General features: G+C 54.6%; 3 protein-coding genes across 3 annotated transcripts; all 3 read right to left on the reverse strand.

Annotated features, from left to right (window-relative positions):
• Positions 1-1284: 1284 nt before the first annotated feature.
• Positions 1285-2423, reverse strand: BOLA1 (bolA family member 1). The gene is made up of 2 exons (XM_063316937.1): positions 2301-2423; positions 1285-1990 (listed from the first exon to the last, which is right to left on the reverse strand). Exon 2 carries the CDS (start codon positions 1968-1970, stop codon positions 1521-1523), a length of 450 nt encoding a protein of 149 aa, XP_063173007.1. The 5' UTR covers positions 1971-1990; positions 2301-2423; the 3' UTR covers positions 1285-1520.
• Positions 2424-10962: 8539 nt separating this feature from the next.
• LOC134506804 (heat shock 70 kDa protein 1B-like) lies at positions 10963-12978 on the reverse strand. Its single transcript, XM_063317159.1, has one exon. It carries the CDS (start codon positions 12976-12978, stop codon positions 11020-11022), a length of 1959 nt encoding a protein of 652 aa, XP_063173229.1. The 3' UTR covers positions 10963-11019.
• Positions 12979-14784: 1806 nt separating this feature from the next.
• On the reverse strand, positions 14785-16689 carry LOC134506805 (putative heat shock 70 kDa protein 7). Its single transcript, XM_063317160.1, has one exon. It carries the CDS (start codon positions 16687-16689, stop codon positions 14785-14787), a length of 1905 nt encoding a protein of 634 aa, XP_063173230.1.
• Positions 16690-17595: the final 906 nt, after the last annotated feature.

Here is a 17595-nt window from a genome sequence, read left to right on the forward strand (position 1 = left end):
AAAGGTGTTCCCGCAGGGTGGGGGAAGCCCGACTCACCCCCCACTGGGGGAATCACACCCTCCCGGCAGCTTCCAGCGTGGTCACTCCCCCACCGTCTTGCTTCCCTCCCTCGTCTTGGCGTAGGTGGGCTTCTGAACAAAACCAAGACGCAAACTGTAACGTAGCTCCGTCTGTATGCAAAACCAACCAATGAAAACTTTGTGCTGTGGTGTAGTTTTTAGATGTTTGTAAAGAACTGAAAAAAAAAACCAGGAACCCCCCCCCCTACCCATATTGTCAGCTGTGGTCTCTGCGTCATCTCATTTTGTATAAACACAGAAGCCAAGAATGCTGGTTAGGTAGGAGAGTTACTTTAAATGTCATCGTGAGAAATGGTGGTCTTTTTTAAAAAAAAGATGCTTTGGCTGATATTACGTGTACAGGTGGTTCAGCGGGAAAGGAAATTTGGCTGTATCTAGCCATGTCCCCCCACCGCCATCATGAACTTGTAGTTAACAACAATCCATGTAAGAAATGGGGGGAAATAAAAGATTGAGAAAACTAATAATCTTTTGTGTTTGACTTGTGCTTTTTTTAATATTCTGAGAAAAATTCCACATGCTGCCTTTTTGGTGGGGATGTTGGAACCGCAGGAGAAAGCCAAAGCAAAGCTGGTGAGAACTGGGTAGCCGAGCCTTCGAAGAGGGGGAGGCGCACAACTGATGTGGGGCAGGCCGGAAGGAAGCCCAGCCCACTGGCCAACGTCTCTTTGGCCACAAACTGCCTGGACCGCCGCACAGTCTGAAAGCAGAGCAGTGGAGCAAGGTTGGGGTTCGGGGTCTCCTCAGACAGAGGCTGGACAGTTGTCTGTTGGGGGGGCTCCAGTCCGGTGGATCTGGCGGGGGGCTCATCTAGGCATCCACCAAATTCCCTTCCGGCTTGATGAGGTTAGTCATTTGCTTTAGTTATTTAATTCCCATTATTCTTTTCATTTTTAAGACCCCTGCCCCCCCACCTGCTAAAGCCGCCTCCTGGAGTCACCCCTGGGTTTAGCTGCAGTCCTCGCCAGAGGTCACTTCACTATTTTGAGGGCCCTGAAGCACACGAGGAGTGCAGGAAACATGGGCTGTTTGACCCTGCCGCAGTTTCCACAAAGGTTCCCTTCTGGGAATCCTTTTGACAAGGGGAGAAAGAGAAACACCGCCCCCTTCTTCCTCCTCGAGGGGTAGGAGCCTCTTTGGGGAAGAACAGAGCCCCCCCCCCCCCGTAGCCACCACCACCCCGCAACTGAGCAGACAAGGCTGTTAATCAGGAGCCAGGCCCAAAGCCTTTAATACACTTCAGCAGACACCAAGCAAGCCTCTTTCCTCCCGGGGGGGGGGGGGGAGCCAGCGGTGGCAGCAGGCCAGCGGAGCTGAGGCTGCTCTGGCAAGGAGAACCGGACGTGGCACTGACTTTGGGTGTAAGGCGAGGCACGCGGAGCTGCAGCCACCCGCCGAGAGGGCCCTGGCGGGGCTCAGGCGGGGCCCTCCGGCACAGCTTACGGGGGCCCCGTCTTCCCCACCTTGCCTGCCATGTGGGGGTCGTGCTTGGACCCCCCCAGGCAAGTGGGGCCCGGGACCCCTTTGGGGCTCTTCTCCCACTGCTGCGGGGTCTTGGCCTGGATGGAGAGGGAGTGGACAGGGCCGGCCAGCTCCTCCTGCAGGAGGTCGTTCACCAGGCGGTGCCGATGGATGAGCGAGAGGCCCTCGAAGCGGCGGCTGGCCACCACCACCCGGAAGTGGGTCTCCGAGCCGCGCGGCACGGCGTGCAGGTGGCTGTCGTTGATGACCTCCAGGTGGACCGGCTCGAGGGCCGCCTGCAGCTTGGCCCGGATGCCCGACTCCACGGGCTTCTCCATGGCCGGGCCGCTCAGCGCCGCGCGGCCGGCCGAGAGGGGCGGGCGGCGGCGGAGGCCAGGGCGAAGCGCCAGCAGGCGGGAGGAGAGCATCGGAGGCCGCGCCGGAGCAGCTGCAACGCAAGCGCAGGGCCTCAGTGCCGGGTCCCCGCTTCACCACCTCGCGGGCAGGTCCGGGCCGGAGCGATCGCCACCGGCAAGCTTCCGCAGCGGGCACGGACCAGCGCGGCCTCCCCGCGCCAGCTCTCCGCCGCCCTCCACCCCGGGGACGGGGGCCCAGCCGCGCCGAGGCAAACGGGCGCCGCCCACCCGAGGCGACGCCGGCGGACCGGCCTGGACCGGCGCTGCCTACTTTGGAAGGGCGGCGGCGGCACCGCGCTCTGGGCGCAGAGCGGCACCGGGTGGGCGCCGGCCCGGACTTACCCGCGAGGTCGATCCCCAAACGGCGTCCCTAACCCTCCCGGCGCGCTGACCTTCGCCCGCCCGGCTGCTGGGAGAGCGAGTTCCTGCCAGCACTACACTTCCCGGCAGCCTCGAGGACCCGCCCCCTCTTTTTTCCACGCCCTCTTGCACTCTGGGAGCCGAAGTCTTTGACGCGGCTTTGCGCTGGGCTCGCGTGGCGCCGTTTTGGAAAGAGTCCCCGCACGGCGCGATGGGGAGAACCGGATTTCTGGCTGCAGAGCGCACCGGCCCCTCTGTTGGCCGTCCAGGGTGGGCGGGGGGAAAGCAGGGAACCCCAGTCGTCACCCCGCCGCCGCCAGCCGGTTTCCGATCCCGGCGAGGCAACCCCGCAACTCGCAGCCTTCCCGGCCGGGCGCCCTGTACGACAACTCCCATCACCCTCAGCCAGCTGTAGGGCTGCCTCTCCCTTCCCTTTGTTCCACCTGTATTTGAAACGCAGATTGCAAGCGCCAGGGGCGGGGCAGAGACCCAGTGCCGTTCTTTCCTCCCTAAGCCCGCTGCGTCTTCGGGAAGGGACGATTATGAGCTCGCTGGCCGATCCTGGCACCGGGCAGCCCCCTCGAGCGGGGAGCGCCCCTGGAGTCCCCCCGGCATCGAGAGGTCCCGCAGGTAGACTTTTCGTTCTGCAGCGGTTGCCAACGAGCCTTCTTTACTCTCGGGGCTGCACTGTGGACAGGTGCAGGGCAGACGTTTCGCCCCCCGAACCCTCCTCCGGAGACCGGACTGACCCCGCGAAGGGTGGGCGCAGTCCCGGATTGGTCCACCAGGGGGCGAGCGACTCTTCCCTGCATTTTGCCTCAGGTAAATGCTTCTGGAGCTTGGATACAACCCAAAAAACGACAGAATGATCTCAATTCGAATTCAGGGCAAGCCATCTAACATCACAGTGATCCAAATATACGCCCCAACCACAAATGCTGAAGAAGCTGAAGTAGAGCAGTTCTATGAGGATCTGCAGCACCTACTGGACAACACGCCTAAAAAAGATGTTATTTTCATCACAGGAGACTGGAATGCTAAGGTGGGCAGTCAAATGACACCTCGAATTACAGGTAAGTATGGCCTGGGAGAACAAAATGAAGCAGGACATAGGCTGATAGAATTTTGCCAAGACAATTCACTCTGCATAACAAACACTCTCTTCCAACAACCTAAGAGACGGTAAAGCCGTCTGGACTTCACCAGATGGACAACACCGAAATCAGATTGATTACATCCTTTGCAGCCAAAGGTGGCGGACATCTGTACAGTCGGTAAAAACAAGGCCTGGAGCTGACTGTAGTTCAGATCACGAACTTCTTCTTGCACAATTTAGGATCAGACTAAAGAGATTAGGGAAGACCCACAGATCAGCTAGATATGTTGTTGTTGTTTATTCGTTTAGTCGCTTCCGACTCTTCGTGACTTCATGGACCAGCCCACGCCAGAGCTTCCTGTCGGTCGTCAACACCCCCAGCTCCCCCAGGGACGAGTCCGTCACCTCTAGAATATCATCCATCCATCTTGCCCTTGGTCGGCCCCTCTTCCTTTTGCCTTCCACTCTCCCTAGCATCAGCATCTTCTCCAGGGTGTCCTGTCTTCTCATTATGTGGCCAAAGTATTTCAGTTTTGCCTTTAATATCATTCCCTCAAGTGAGCAGTCTGGCTTTATTTCCTGGAGGATGGACTGGTTTGATCTTCTTGCAGTCCAAGGCACTCTCAGAATTTTCACAGTTCAAAAGCATCGATCTTCCTTCGCTCAGCCTTCCTTATGGTCCAGCTCTCGCAGCCATATGTTACTACGGGGAACACCATTGCTTTAACTATGCGGACCTTTGTTGTCAGTGTGATGTCTCTGCTCTTAACTATTTTATCGAGATTTGTCATTGCTCTTCTCCCAAGGATTAAGCGTCTTCTGATTTCCTGACTGCAGTCAGCATCTGCAGTAATCTTTGCACCTAGAAATACAAAGTCTTTCACTGCTTCTACATTTTCTCCCTCTATTTGCCAGTTATCAATCAAGCTGGTTGCCATAATCTTGGTTTTTTTGAGGTTTAGCTGCAAACCAGCTTTTGCACTTTCTTCTTTCACCTTCATCATAAGGCTCCTCAGTTCCTCTTCACTTTCAGCCATCAAAGTGGTATCATCTGCATATCTGAGATTGTTAATGTTTCTTCCAGAGATTTTAACTCCAGCCTTGGATTCCTCAAGCCCAGCTTGTCGCATGATGTGTTCTGAATACAAGTTGAATAGGTAGGGTGAGAGTATACAGACCTGCCGTACTCCTTTCCCAATCCTAAACCAGTCAGTTGTTCCGTGGTCTGTTCTTACTGTTGCTACTTGGTCGTTATACAGATTCTTCAGGAGGCAGACAAGATGACTTGGTATCCCCATACCGCTAAGAACTTGCCACAATTTGTTATGGTCCACACAGTCAAAGGCTTTAGAATAGTCAATAAAACAGAAATAGATGTTTTTCTGAAACTCCCTGGCTTTTTCCATTATCCAGCGGATATTGGCAATTTGGTCTCTAGTTCCTCTGCCTTTTCTAAACTCAGCTTGTACATCTGGCAATTCTCGCTCCATGAACTGCTGAAGTCTACCTTGCAGGATCTTGAGCATTACCTTACTGGCATGCGAAATGAGTGCCACTGTTCGATAGTTTGAACATTCTTTAGTGTTTCCCTTTTTTGGTATGGGGATATAAGTTGATTTTTTCCAATCTGATGGCCATTCTTGTGTTTTCCAAATTTGCTGGCATATAGCATGCATTACCTTGACAGCATCATCTTGCAAGATTTTGAACAGTTCCGCTGGGATGCCGTCGTCTCCTGCTGCCTTGTTATTAGCAATGCTTCTTAAGGCCCACTCAACCTCACTCTTCAGGATGTCTGGCTCTAGCTCACTGACCACACCGTCAAAGCTATCCCCGATATTGTTATCCTTCCTATACAGATCTTCCGTATATTCTTGCCACCTTTTCTTGATCTCTTCTTCTTCTGTTAGGTCCTTGCCATCTTTGTTTTTGATCATACCCATTTTGGCCTGGAATTTACCTCCAATGTTTCTAATTTTCTGGAAGAGGTCTCTTGTCCTTCCTATTCTGTTGTCTTAATATTCCTAAGGAATATGCAGTGGAGGTGAAGAATAGATTTAAGGGACTGGACTTAGTAGATAGGGTCCCGGAAGAACTCTGGACAGAAGTTGGCAGCATTGTTCAGGAGGCGGCAACAAAATACATCCCAAAGAAAGAGAAAACCAAGAAGGCAAAATGGCTGTCTGCTGAGACACTAGAAGTAGCCCAAGAAAGAAGGAAAGCAAAAGGCAACAGTGATAGGGGGAGATATGCCCAATTAAATGCAAAATTCCAGAGGTTAGCCAGAAGAGATCAGGAATTATTTTTAAACAAGCAATGCGCGGAAGTGGAAGAAGAAAATAGGACCTCTTCCAGAAAATTAGAAACATTGGAGGTAAATTCCAGGCAAAAATGGGTATGATCAAAAACAAAGATGGCAAGGACCTAACAGAAGAAGAAGAGATCAAGAAAAGGTGGCAAGAATATACAGAAGACCTGTATAGGAAGGATAACAATATCGGGGATAGCTTTGACGGTGTGGTCAGTGAGCTAGAGCCAGACATCCTGAAGAGTGAGGTTGAGTGGGCCTTAAGTAGCATTGCTAATAACAAGGCAGCAGGAGACGACGGCATCCCAGCTGAACTGTTCAAAATCTTGCAAGATGATGCTGTCAAGGTAATACATGCTATATGCCAGCAAATTTGGAAAACACAAGAAAGGCCATCAGATTGGAAAAAATCAACTTATATCCCCATACCAAAAAAGGGAAACACTAAAGAATGTTCAAACTATCGAACAGTGGCACTCATTTCACATGCCAGTAAGGTAATGCTCAAGATCCTGCAAGGTAGACTTCAGCAGTTCATGGAGCGAGAATTGCCAGATGTACAAGCTGGGTTTAGAAAAGGCAGAGGAACTAGAGACCAAATTGCCAATATCCGCTGGATAATGGAAAAAGCCAGGGAGTTTCAGAAAAACATCTATTTCTGTTTTATTGACTATTCTAAAGCCTTTGACTGTGTGGACCATAACAAATTGTGGCAAGTTCTTAGTGGTATGGGGATACCAAGTCATCTTGTCTGCCTCCTGAAGAATCTGTATAACGACCAAGTAGCAACAGTAAGAACAGACCATGGAACAACGGACTGGTTTAAGATTGGGAAAGGAGTACGGCAGGGCTGTATCCTCTCACCCTACCTATTCAACTTGTATTCAGAACACATCATGCGACAAGCTGGCCTTGAGGAATCCAAGGCTGGAGTTAAAATCTCTGGAAGAAACATTAACAATCTCAGATATGCAGATGATACCACTTTGATGGCTGAAAGTGAAGAGGAACTGAGGAGCCTTATGATGAAGGTGAAAGAAGAAAGTGCAAAAGCTGGTTTGCAGCTAAACCTCAAAAAAACCAAGATTATGGCAACCAGCTTGATTGATAACTGGCAAATAGAGGGAGAAAATGAGGAAGCAGTGAAAGACTTTGTATTCCTAGGTGCAAAGATTACTGCAGATGCTGACTGCAGTCAGGAAATCAGAAGACGCTTAATCCTTGGGAGAAGAGCAATGACAAATCTCGATAAAATAGTTAAGAGCAGAGACATCACACTGACAACAAAGGCCCACATAGTTAAAGCAATGGTGTTCCCTGTAGTAACATATGGCTGCGAGAGCTGGACCATAAGGAAGGCTGAGCGAAGGAAGATCGATGCTTTTGAGCTGTGGTGTTGGAGGAAAATTCTGAGAGTGCCTTGGACTGCAAGAAGATCAAACCAGTCCATCCTCCAGGAAATAAAGCCAGACTGCTCACTTGAGGGAATGATATTAAAGGCAAAACTGAAATACTTTGGCCACATAATGAGAAGACAGGACACCCTGTAGAAGATGCTGATGCTAGGGAGAGTGGAAGGCAAAAGGAAGAGGGGCCAACCAAGGGCAAGATGGATGGATGATATTCTAGAGGTGATGGACTCATCCCTGGGGGAGCTGGGGGTGTTGACGACCGACAGGAAGCTCTGGCGTGGGCTGGTCCATGAAGTCACGAAGAGTCGGAAGCGACTAAACAAATAAACAACAACAAAATGCTTCTGGAGCCTCCAGACACAAAACCTCCAGGTTCTTTACCAGATGCCTCCAATTCGGGGTGGAGGGTTTCTGGCTCTGAGAGTGCAGTGGGAACGCGGCTGGCCAACCCTAGACTGGGAGGCAGGGCAGCTGCTGCCTTTTGTAGGGAGAGGCAGTCCACCCTCTCCTCCAGCGTAGCCACAGCTGACTTGGTGACAGGAAGTTGGTGTTCTGGGTCCTGCTCTGCAGCCGGAGCGGCTTCACTTCCACCTTGATTCTGAAACATTAAGGACGGGTGCAACACAGCTAACTCCAGACAGCATGCTATGCCAACACCGAGCAAGCCACAACTTGGCTCGTACAGCGTGTGAACCCGGCAGTGAGAAAGGCTGGAGGGGAAAGGAGAGACAACAAGGGCTGGAAGCTCTCTGGCCAATCCCGCCCCCGCCCCGTGCCCTCCTCACGCCCCCTATTTCTCCCAGGGCCGGTGGCTGGGCTTAGAGGCCCTTGGACCACGGTCATTTTCAGCCCTGAATCCCATGGGGAGGGGCCCACAGAAGCACAGAACTGAGGAGGGGGGACGAGGCCGGACGCCCAACCCAAGGCCAGAGGGACAGAGAAGCCGGTTGTCCTCCAGGGTCCCGAGAGATGCAGAATGCCCGGGAGGTCAGGTGAGGAAGGTATTGATCTCTCGGTGTGACGCCAAGCCTGGCCGTAATTTTGCACGAATAATTAACTCCTTCCTGGACAAGGAACCAGGACACTGTGCGTGACGCCCCCCAGCCGCTTGGCCGCTTCTCACTGGCATGGCTCCGGTTGCCTTAAGGCAATGTTCCTGTTACATTCTGAGCGTAATTCTGGATGGACGCCTTTGAAGGAAGGCTTCCTTGCTTGGCGCCTCAAGGACCTTGCTCAGGCTGGAGAACGGAGAGGCTGATCTGTGTCTCTGGAGTCTCTGGTTCAAGTCTTGTCTCTGCCACCCGCAGACCTTTGTCCTGCCTCATCCAGCCGCCGCAGGCATCGCAGGGGGCAAGATGCCTACATAAAAGGACCTCCAGCTTCCCGGGTGGTGGCATTTAAACCCGTTTCTAACTAGTTCCAACTCTTTGCGGGGTGCCTTATCTTGTCCCTTTGACAGCCAGGAACTCCCTGGCTGATGTTTCCAAGATAGGCAGTCTTGAGTCCCACCTGCTGGCATGTCCCCGCCCCCGTCCCTCTCCTCTTCCAATCCCTTGGCTTCAGCTGAGCTGAACGCCAGGAGTCCCCTGCATCCGTAAGGAGAGCCACGCGGCTGCCCTGGCTGTCCCCAGCCTCGACTCTGAGGCGCCCCAAGACTGGCCGCCGTCCGTCCTCACGCAAAGCCTGAGCCGGGAGGCGATTTCAGCGGAGGACACTTGCCCTGCTGGCCCCGCCTCGCTTTGGAGGGGTGCGTGAAGGTCTTCCGGCTTTAACAAAAGGAGAGGCCGGCGGCTATTAATGGTGGGTGGTGGAGGGGGGCTTAAGGCCCAACCCTGGTCGGTCCAAGTCAACAAGGGGAACCGTCCCTGGCCCCAGCTCCTTGGGGTTCCTTCCGCCTTCCCCTCCCTCCCACCTACCTTCGGGGATGCAGAGCACAGCTAGCCAATGGCTGGCAAGGATGGGACTTCCTCGCGCGCTGCCCCGAAAGTTTCCTTCTTGCTGACCTTAACAAACAGAGCCGCAACTGGGTGTCTGTGTCTGTATGTCGGGGGGTGGGGTAGGGGCGTTATGGCGCTTCTAAGTTACCAGTTTTCCGGCTTGTCCCACCAGTAAAAAGTCCCTGCTTCGGCATGGGCGATCCAGTTTGGTTCTCCACCACGCGAAGTCTCCCCGAAGGCTGCGCTCTCGCGTTGCCCTCCATCTGCCCCGGAGGAAGCCCAGCACCCTCAACCAGGCTTGGCCGTCGCCGCCCCCTCTCTGGCCTCGCGGGGGCCGCCCTCTAACAGTTCGCAGGTAAGAAAGAAGAGCGCGGCCGCCTTGCAGAGTTCAGCGGGCCCGCAGCCTCGGGTTTGCCCGAAGGAGCTGCTCGTCCGGGGAAGGCGCCCGAGGGGGCCGCCCTGCCCCTCCCCAGGAGTGGGCCCGGCCTTTGGGGAGCCGCCTTGGTCGCCCGGGACTTCCCAAGCTTTTCGCGAGGTTTCCAGGTGACCCGCTCCGGAGTTCTGGCGGAGGAGCCGCGCAAGGTCCGGCTATTTCAAGGGCCGGGGGCGCCCAGCCTGGTGGTCTGACTTCCGCGGAACTGAGCGGGGTGAACTTGCGGCGAGCATCAACAGCCCTGCTTTTTCCCAGGACGCCCAACGAGGTGGCCCCGGTGGTCTGCCGGTCTTTCCTCGGTTCGGGGTCAGCTTCAGTGGTTCCCTTTAAAAGGGCTTTCTACGGCCTGGTTTGCGCCAAGACCCTCAGAAGATAATATTGCTCTGCAGCAGAACGTCCAGAAAGTGGGGCGGGGGGTCCCCGTAGCCTTCCCCAGCGAGCAGCAGCGCCTGCAACAAGACCAGGAAGGGCGGGAAGGAGATGCTGTGCCCCACCGACCTGACAAACCACATTCGGACCTCGGGGTCCGAGGCTGCCTTACGAAGGGGGCCCGCGGGCCGGTTTCAGTCCCAGGCAGCCCTCCAGCCTGACTTCCAGATCCAAAGGGCCTCCCGCTTTTAAAGGACACGATCCGGAGGGCTGGAGACTTGCTTGCCCAAAGAAAGCAACATAGTAGGGTTGCTTAAGAAGACCTGCCAGCTACCTTGGGGGCCAGGAACTGCATCTGGCAAGCAAAACCTCTGAAGTGGGGGGCGTGCTCCATTCTGACTCCCTCCCACTCTGATCCCTCTGCCTCCTCCAGGAAAATCACCCCTGCTTTATTCACCCTGGGAGAAGCTTCCAGCAGGCGTGACTCATTTTCTTGAAGGCTGGAAGAAAGAGCCTCCCCCACACCCCACCACCTCCCTTTCCCTTCCCATAAGTGGCTATTAATTAAAGCCAAATTGTGGTACAGGGAAATCAAATGACTGCACTGCGATTAAAACCGATTACTGCTGGGAGAAATAGCAGGCACGATAATTTGGGGATTCTGAGAAACCATCAGGGAGATGCCAGCCTTGCGCAGATTCCTGATGCATCACACTCTGGAGCTGCCCTCTACCCTGGCTGTGGCTGCCCACCCCAGGCCTGGTGCAATCCCTCTGCAGGGACCACCTTGCTGGCCTTGCCAGGTCCTCTGCCATCATGGCATCTTTGCGAGGGAGCCTGTTCAGCCGACGAGGGGACCCGTGGGAAGTGGCGGGTTGTTGGGGACAGGAAAGGGGGCTGCCTGGGCTGCCTCCCCCCCCCCATTAGCTTAGCTCATCTGGCAGGAGGACCAGCTGGCCGGCCCTTGGCGCAGGAGGCACCCAGACAAGCCACTTTCCTGCTGTGGACCGTTCCTTTCGGTCTGCCAGAACTGTCTGTGAGAAGAAGGAGCAAATCAGCAGCCACTTTTTTGTTCTTTTAAGGCGCCCAGCAGTCTCCTCAAGAAGTTTGGAGCTAGGATTTGTTTGGCTGCTCCTCCCTGGCTTCTCAAGGCTTCTCCCTGTCCGCGCTAAAGTGCGTGATGATGGTGCAGCAGACCTCTTCCAGCTCCTTCTTCCGTTCCTCGTAGGCTTTCTTTGGAGCGAAGCGGTTGTCCTCCATCCACACGGCCGTCTCCTCGCACATTTCGAGCACCCGCCGCTTGGCCCGGTCGTCCAGGGACTTCTCCGCTGCCGCCCTCTTGAGCTGGAGCGTGCTGGTCTCCAAGGCGTTGAAGGCCTCCAGCTTCTCCTCCTCCAGCTTCTCCTGTGCTCGGTATTCCTCCTCCTCCTGCAGGATCCTCTCCATCTCCTCTCGATCCAGCCGGCCCCGGGTGTCGACGATGGTGAGCTGCTTTTTGTTGTCTGTGCTCCTTTCCAAGGCTGAAACGGTGAGTATGTTGTTGTGGTCGATCTGAAAGGTGACCACAATAATTGGGACACATCGTGGCGCCGGCTGGAGGCCACTCAGAGCGATGGTGCCGAGCAGGCGGTTGTGCTTCGTCAACATCCGCTCCCCTTCGTAGATCTGCAAGAAGAGGCTGCTCTGGTTGTCGTCGGTGGTGGAGAAATTCCTGCTCTCCCTCGTGGGGATGGGGGAGTTACGCTTGACCAGCACGTCCATCACACCACCCACGGTCTCCAGCCCCAGGGAGACTGGCGTCACGTCTAGCAGGAGAAGGTTCTGCAGGTTCTGGTATCGGTGGCCTGTCAGGACGGCAGCGTGGATGGCTGCCCCGTGGGCCACCACCTCCTGGGGGCTGATGGTTCTGCACAGCTTCTGTCCATCAAAGAAAGTTGACAGAAGCCTCTGGACCATGGGGATGTGGGTGGAGCCCCCCACAAGCCCAATCTCGTGCACCTGGCTCTTCTTGATCCCCGCTTCCTCCAGCACCTGTTCCACCTGGAGCATGGTGGCGTGAAAGAGGTCGCAGCACAGATCCTCAAAGCAGGCCCGGGTGATGGTGGCGTGGAAGTCAATGCCCTTGTAGAGTGAGTCAGCGGAGACTGTGGCTGCCGTGTTGGAACTCAGGGTCTGCTTGGCCTTCCTGCAGGCCACCCTCAGCCTCTGCATTGCCTTCCTGCTCTCGGTGGGGTCCTCCTGATGCTTGTTCTTGAACTCTTGGGCGAGGTGGTTGGCCAGCCTTTGGTCAAAATCCTCTCCCCCCAAGTGGGAATCCCCCGCTGTAGCCGCAACTTCAAAGATGCCATCCTGGGCCGTGAGGATGGAGACATCAAAGGTGCCCCCGCCCAGATCAAAGATGAGGATGTTTCTCCTCCCCTTGCATTGGCGGTTCTCCTTGAGCCCATAAGCCACGGCGGCTGCAGTGGGTTCGCTGACTAAGCTCAGGACGTCAAGCCCTGCAATTGCCGCTGCGTCAATGGTGGCCTGGCGCTGGGCGTCGTTGAAGTAAGCCGGGACCGTGACGACGGCCTGGGTGACCGGGCGGCCTAAGGAAGCCTCAGCCACCTGCTTCAGCTTGTAGAGCACCATGGCGGAGATCTCCTCGGGGTAGAACGCCTTCTCCACCCCTCCGTGGGACACCTGGACTTTGGCTTTGCCGTTGGCAGCCTCCACCACACGGTACGGCCAGTTCTTCAGGTCTGACTGCACCATGGGGTCATTGTACCTGCGGCCAATCAGCCGCTTCACGTCACAGATGGTGTTTTCTGGGTTGAGGCTGGCTTGGAGCTCCGCCGGTTCTCCCACCAGGCGCTCCCGGGCAGTGAAAGCCACGCAGCTGGGGGTGGCGCGGCTGTTGTGGTTGTTGGCCAGGACCTCTACCCTCCCCCTCTGGCAGACCGCCACACAGGAATTTGTGGTGCCCAGGTCGATCCCCACGGCTGGACCTTTGGGGTGAGTCCTGGCCACGGCTGGTCTCGGCGTTGAGGGAGTCTGCGGCCAGTTGTTGGGGCTGGGAGTGTCCGCATGGCTGAGGTCAGCTCCCATAGATGGGTCTTTGCCCATGCAGCCCCTGGCCTTCTGCCAAAGATGGAAAATTGGCAATCCCAGGGGGCAGCTCTTCTTGGGCCCTGCGTCCCCCACTGACCTTTCTCCCAGAGGACAGACATGCCTCCCCCATCACTGGGCATGTCACAATGGGCCCCTGGGACCTGCTGGGGGGCTCAGTGCCCCCAGCAGACGGCAGCCCTTTCCTCCTGCTTCCCAGTGGAGATTCTGCTGCAAAGCCCACCTGTTCCTGCCTGAAGAGGATGGGGGGAGGGCCTTTTCGGTGAGGGGGCCGAAGATGCAGAGCATCTCTCTGGGACAGTGCCTTGACCCCCTGCCTCCCACTCACGTTTTGGGAAGCAGTCAGCACTGTGACTCTGGGCCTCCCAGGTAAGTGCAGATTGCCCTTGGGCTGGGGGTCTGGTTGTGTTTCTTCATTGGGGTGTATGTGTGTGTGTGTGTGTGACTTTATTTATTTCTGGGAGGGAAGGAGGACGGTTCCTGGCCCAAAGCTGTCTCATTCTGAAATCAGGAAATGGTAACGAAACAAAAGGGAAAGGATAGACAGATTTTCCCTGTTGCAGAATTTTTTTTGTCCCCATTTTACAGATGAGGAACTGAGGCTGAGTGATAAAGGCATGAAAGAAGCAAGTCCTTGCTGGCTTTAAAAACAGATCCAGGGTATCATATCCCCACTTTTAATTACCTTGTCTCTGCTGCAGCAGAAGCTAACATTTGCTGAGTTTGAAAAGCAATGACTCTCCATAGTTTCTGGAGGCAGTCTTTGCCGAGCTGTGGGTCTAGCTAAGGAAAAGTAAACAGAAATATTTATCATACAAGAGGAGGCTCCACATGGTGGCATGGATCTGTTTTTGTGGGTTTTTTTTAATGTCTTACTTAAAGGCCTGTTACTGATCAATTTAAATTTAAGGTTGTTGGCAATATGTTCTCATGCTGTTTCTTGGGTTTTAGGATGGCAAAGCTGTTCTGCCTCTCTGTGGGAATCCCTGTAAGGGTCTCCTGGGCCTTTTCCGTTCTCTTCCAAACAATGCCAGGCACGGAGTTTGCTTTCTTCTGTGCTGGACTGAGCTCTGGTCCATGATGATCCCACGGTCCCTCTTCCACTGGTCAGATCCCCTTTGAGCAGGACGTGAAGTCGTTGGGTTTCAGAGCCAGTAAAACAAACCGATGCCCTTAAACAGGATAGAGAACCCACCCCCCAGCTGGGGAATGGGAACTGAACACTCTTCGTTCAAAAACACCTAGATAAAATAAGACTAAGCTGAGCTAAGATAAGATAATTCTTTTGAAAGTCCAGATAGGCTTTGTCCTTCCGCTCTAAAGGCTGTCCTGGGTGGGAGGGTCATCCAAGGGCCAGACAGACTGGAGGAAACCACCTCCAGGCCATCAACTTCTCCCTGACCTTCTGGACTGTGTCCAGAGCCAGGCAAGTGGGGAGAGTTAGCTAAGCTGCTGGCACTTGGGGTCTTGCACTTTGGATCTGCAGTTGGCTCAAGAGGTTGCAAGGGGGGAAAACAATCTTTTAGGCTGCCCCTGGACCTGCCCGTGCCCCCCGCGCAGGCCGCAGGCAGAGGACTTCTGCCAGCTGCGCAGCCGCTCAGGGGATTTGGTTGGGCCACCCCTAATGCCTCTTCTCTTGCTTTAGCATCGCCTTTAACTTCAAACAGAAGATTTGCTTCTAAGCTGATCTGGGGACTTTCCAGGACCTAAAAACAATCATTGTAACCAGAGACGGTCTCCTTTTTCACCCATACTTTTAATGCGCCCTTTCGGTGGAACAATGTACTCTGGCACTCAGCCAATTCATTCCATTTCTTCCTTCGGCTTGGTGGCCTCTGGGTCTCCTTCTGCCCGCTCTTCCGCTGGCTCGCCTTGGCTGAGACTGGTGTAGATGGAGTCCCACACCTCCTCCAGGTCCTTCTGCCGCTGCTCGCATTCCTCCTTCGCTGCCGAGGGGTTCCCCTCCAGCCAGGAGGTAGCCCCATCACACATTTCCAGCATCCTCCTCTTTGCCGCCATGTCCAAGAGTCGCTCTTCTGCGACCCTCTTGAGCTCCAGAGTGCAGGACTCCAAGGAGTTCATGGCTTCTATCTTCTCCTGCTGGCAAACGTCATTCACCCTGAACTCTTCAGCCCTCTGCACAATTGTTTCTATCTCTTCCTTGCCCAAGCGGCCTCGAGTGTCTGCAATCATCAGATGGCTGGTGTTCCCTGTCTCCACATCCTTGGCTGAGACGGTCAGGATGTTGTTCTCATCAATGGAGAATGTGACCAGGATGACCGGGACCCCACAGGGGGCGGGGGGGATGCCTTTCAGGGTGAACATGCCCAAGAGGTGGTTGTGCTTAGTCAAGGCTCTCTCTCCTTCATATACCATAAACAAGATGGTGTCTTGGTCATCCTCCGTCGTGGTGAACTCCATGACCTCTTTTGTAGGGACAGGTGAGTTGCGTTTAATGATGGTTGCCATGACACCTCCTTGTGTATTGATCCCCAGAGACAAAGGGGTGACGTCCAGAAGAAACATATTCTGCATCTTGGTTGTCCGGTTGCCTGTTAAGATGGCGGCCTGGATGGCTGCACCGTAGGCCACAGCTTCATCAGGATTGATGCCTTTATTCAACTCCTTGCCATTGAAGAACTCTCTCAGCAGCTTCTGGATCTTGGGAATGCGGGTGGAGCCCCCGACCAACACAATGTCCTTGATGTCACCTTTGCTCATCTTGGCATCTTTCAAGGCCCTTTCTAGAGGCTTCAGGGTGACTCGGAAGAGGTCAGAGCACAGGTCCTCAAAGCGTGCCCTAGTGATGGTCATGTGGAAATCAATCCCTTGAAAGAGAGAATCAACAGAGATGCTGGCACTGGTGCAGGAACTCAAGGTGCATTTGGCGTGCTCAGCAGCAGTTTTCAGTCTCTGCAGAGCCTTCTTGTCCTGATGGAGGTCTCTCCTGTGCTTCTTCTTGAACTCCTCCACAAGGTGAGCCACCAGCCTCTTGTCAAAATCCTCCCCACCCAAGTGAGTGTCTCCTGCCGTGGCCTTGACTTCAAAGATGCCATCCTCTGCGGAAAGGATGGAAACATCAAAGGTGCCCCCACCCAGGTCAAAAATGAGGATGTTTCGGCTGCCTGCCCCTTGGTTCCTTGCATCCAGGCCATAGGCGATGGCAGCAGCTGTGGGCTCATTCAAGAGTTTTAGGATCTGGAGGCCTGCAATGACTCCGGCATCAATGGTGGCCTGCCGCTGGGCATCGTTGAAGTAGGCAGGCACTGTAACAATGGCTTGGGAGATGGGGTAGCCCAGGTAGGCCTCGGCTGTCTGCTTCATCTTGGCCAAGACCATGGCAGAGATCTCCTCAGGGTAGAAGGTCCGTGGCTTCCCTCTGTGGGAGACTTGGACCTTTAGCTTCTCTTCGTGGCTCACCACGGTAAATGGCCAATGTTTCATGTCCTCCTGCACGGCGGCATCCTCGTACTTCCGGCCAATCAGCCGCTTGGCATCGAACACCGTGTTCTGGGGGTTCAGAGAGGCCTGGCTCTTGGCTGGGTCCCCAATCAAGTGTTCTGTGTTAGTGAATGCAACGTAGCTGGGTGTGGTCCGCTTTCCTTGGTCGTTGGCAATGATCTCTACTTTGTCATGCTGGCAGACGGCCACACAGGAGAAGGTGGTTCCGAGGTCAATGCCGATAGCCAGAACATTTTGCTTAGGCATGGTGATGTCCCAGGTGACTTTTTGGTAGAGGGTGACTGACTCAGGAATGGAAGGAGGTAACTGTTCCCATGAGAGACATAGGCGCCTCCCCTTCTCTTTCTCTTTCTCCCCCTGTTCCTCTTCTAGGACCAAAAAGTTGGTGACCTGGGCTTAGATTTTTCCTAGGAATCGTGGCATCTTCTTCCTTGCCTAGAGCTGGGCACTTGGGCCTCTCCTCGCTCTGAGGGTACCCAGCCTTCCTTTTCAACAGATGTGATGACTTCACCGTCAGACATCACAATGGGGTTTGAACTTGACAAACCGGGAACTCTTCTTAAGCCAGGGCCACAGCAGCCTTTCTCCACCTCCTTCCTGTATGGCTCATCTACATTCCTGGATTGGATCCCAAGCCCCATTCATCCCAGGGCCCTGCTTCCAGAGAAATCAACAGCCAGAGGTCCTGGGAAAGCCCAGGGAGACACCAGTTTCCTTCTCCATGGCCACTCCTTGTCCTGGTATTCAGCGGATGGACCGCTTTGGTACACGGGGCTTTTGTTCAGCAGGATTGCTGTGTGCTCTTGGTAGGCCTTGTTCTACGGATTAAGCTGTTCAAATCTAGTCCTACCGATATGGCATACAGACAGGGGAATTAGACGATGAAGCTCTTGGAAGTGATGGAGTGACTTTACTATCTCTCTGCCAACGAGAAGTCGCTCTAGAAAAACACACTAATGCTTTTCCAACTGAAATATTAGCAGTCCAGCCAGCAGTTAAACTAGTCCTAGAGTTCTACTTGCAGACTGAATTGTCACAGGACAGGATTCCAGGGCTGCAACTTGGTGGGGGCAAGCAGGGCATGTGCCCCGGGAGCCGCGCTGGGGGGGCACCAAAATGGGCGCGGAATCCACGTTTGCCCCGGGTGACACA

The sequence above is a fragment of the Candoia aspera genome, chromosome 17, assembly GCF_035149785.1.
Source record: "Candoia aspera isolate rCanAsp1 chromosome 17, rCanAsp1.hap2, whole genome shotgun sequence".
Lineage (NCBI taxonomy): Eukaryota > Metazoa > Chordata > Lepidosauria > Squamata > Boidae > Candoia > Candoia aspera.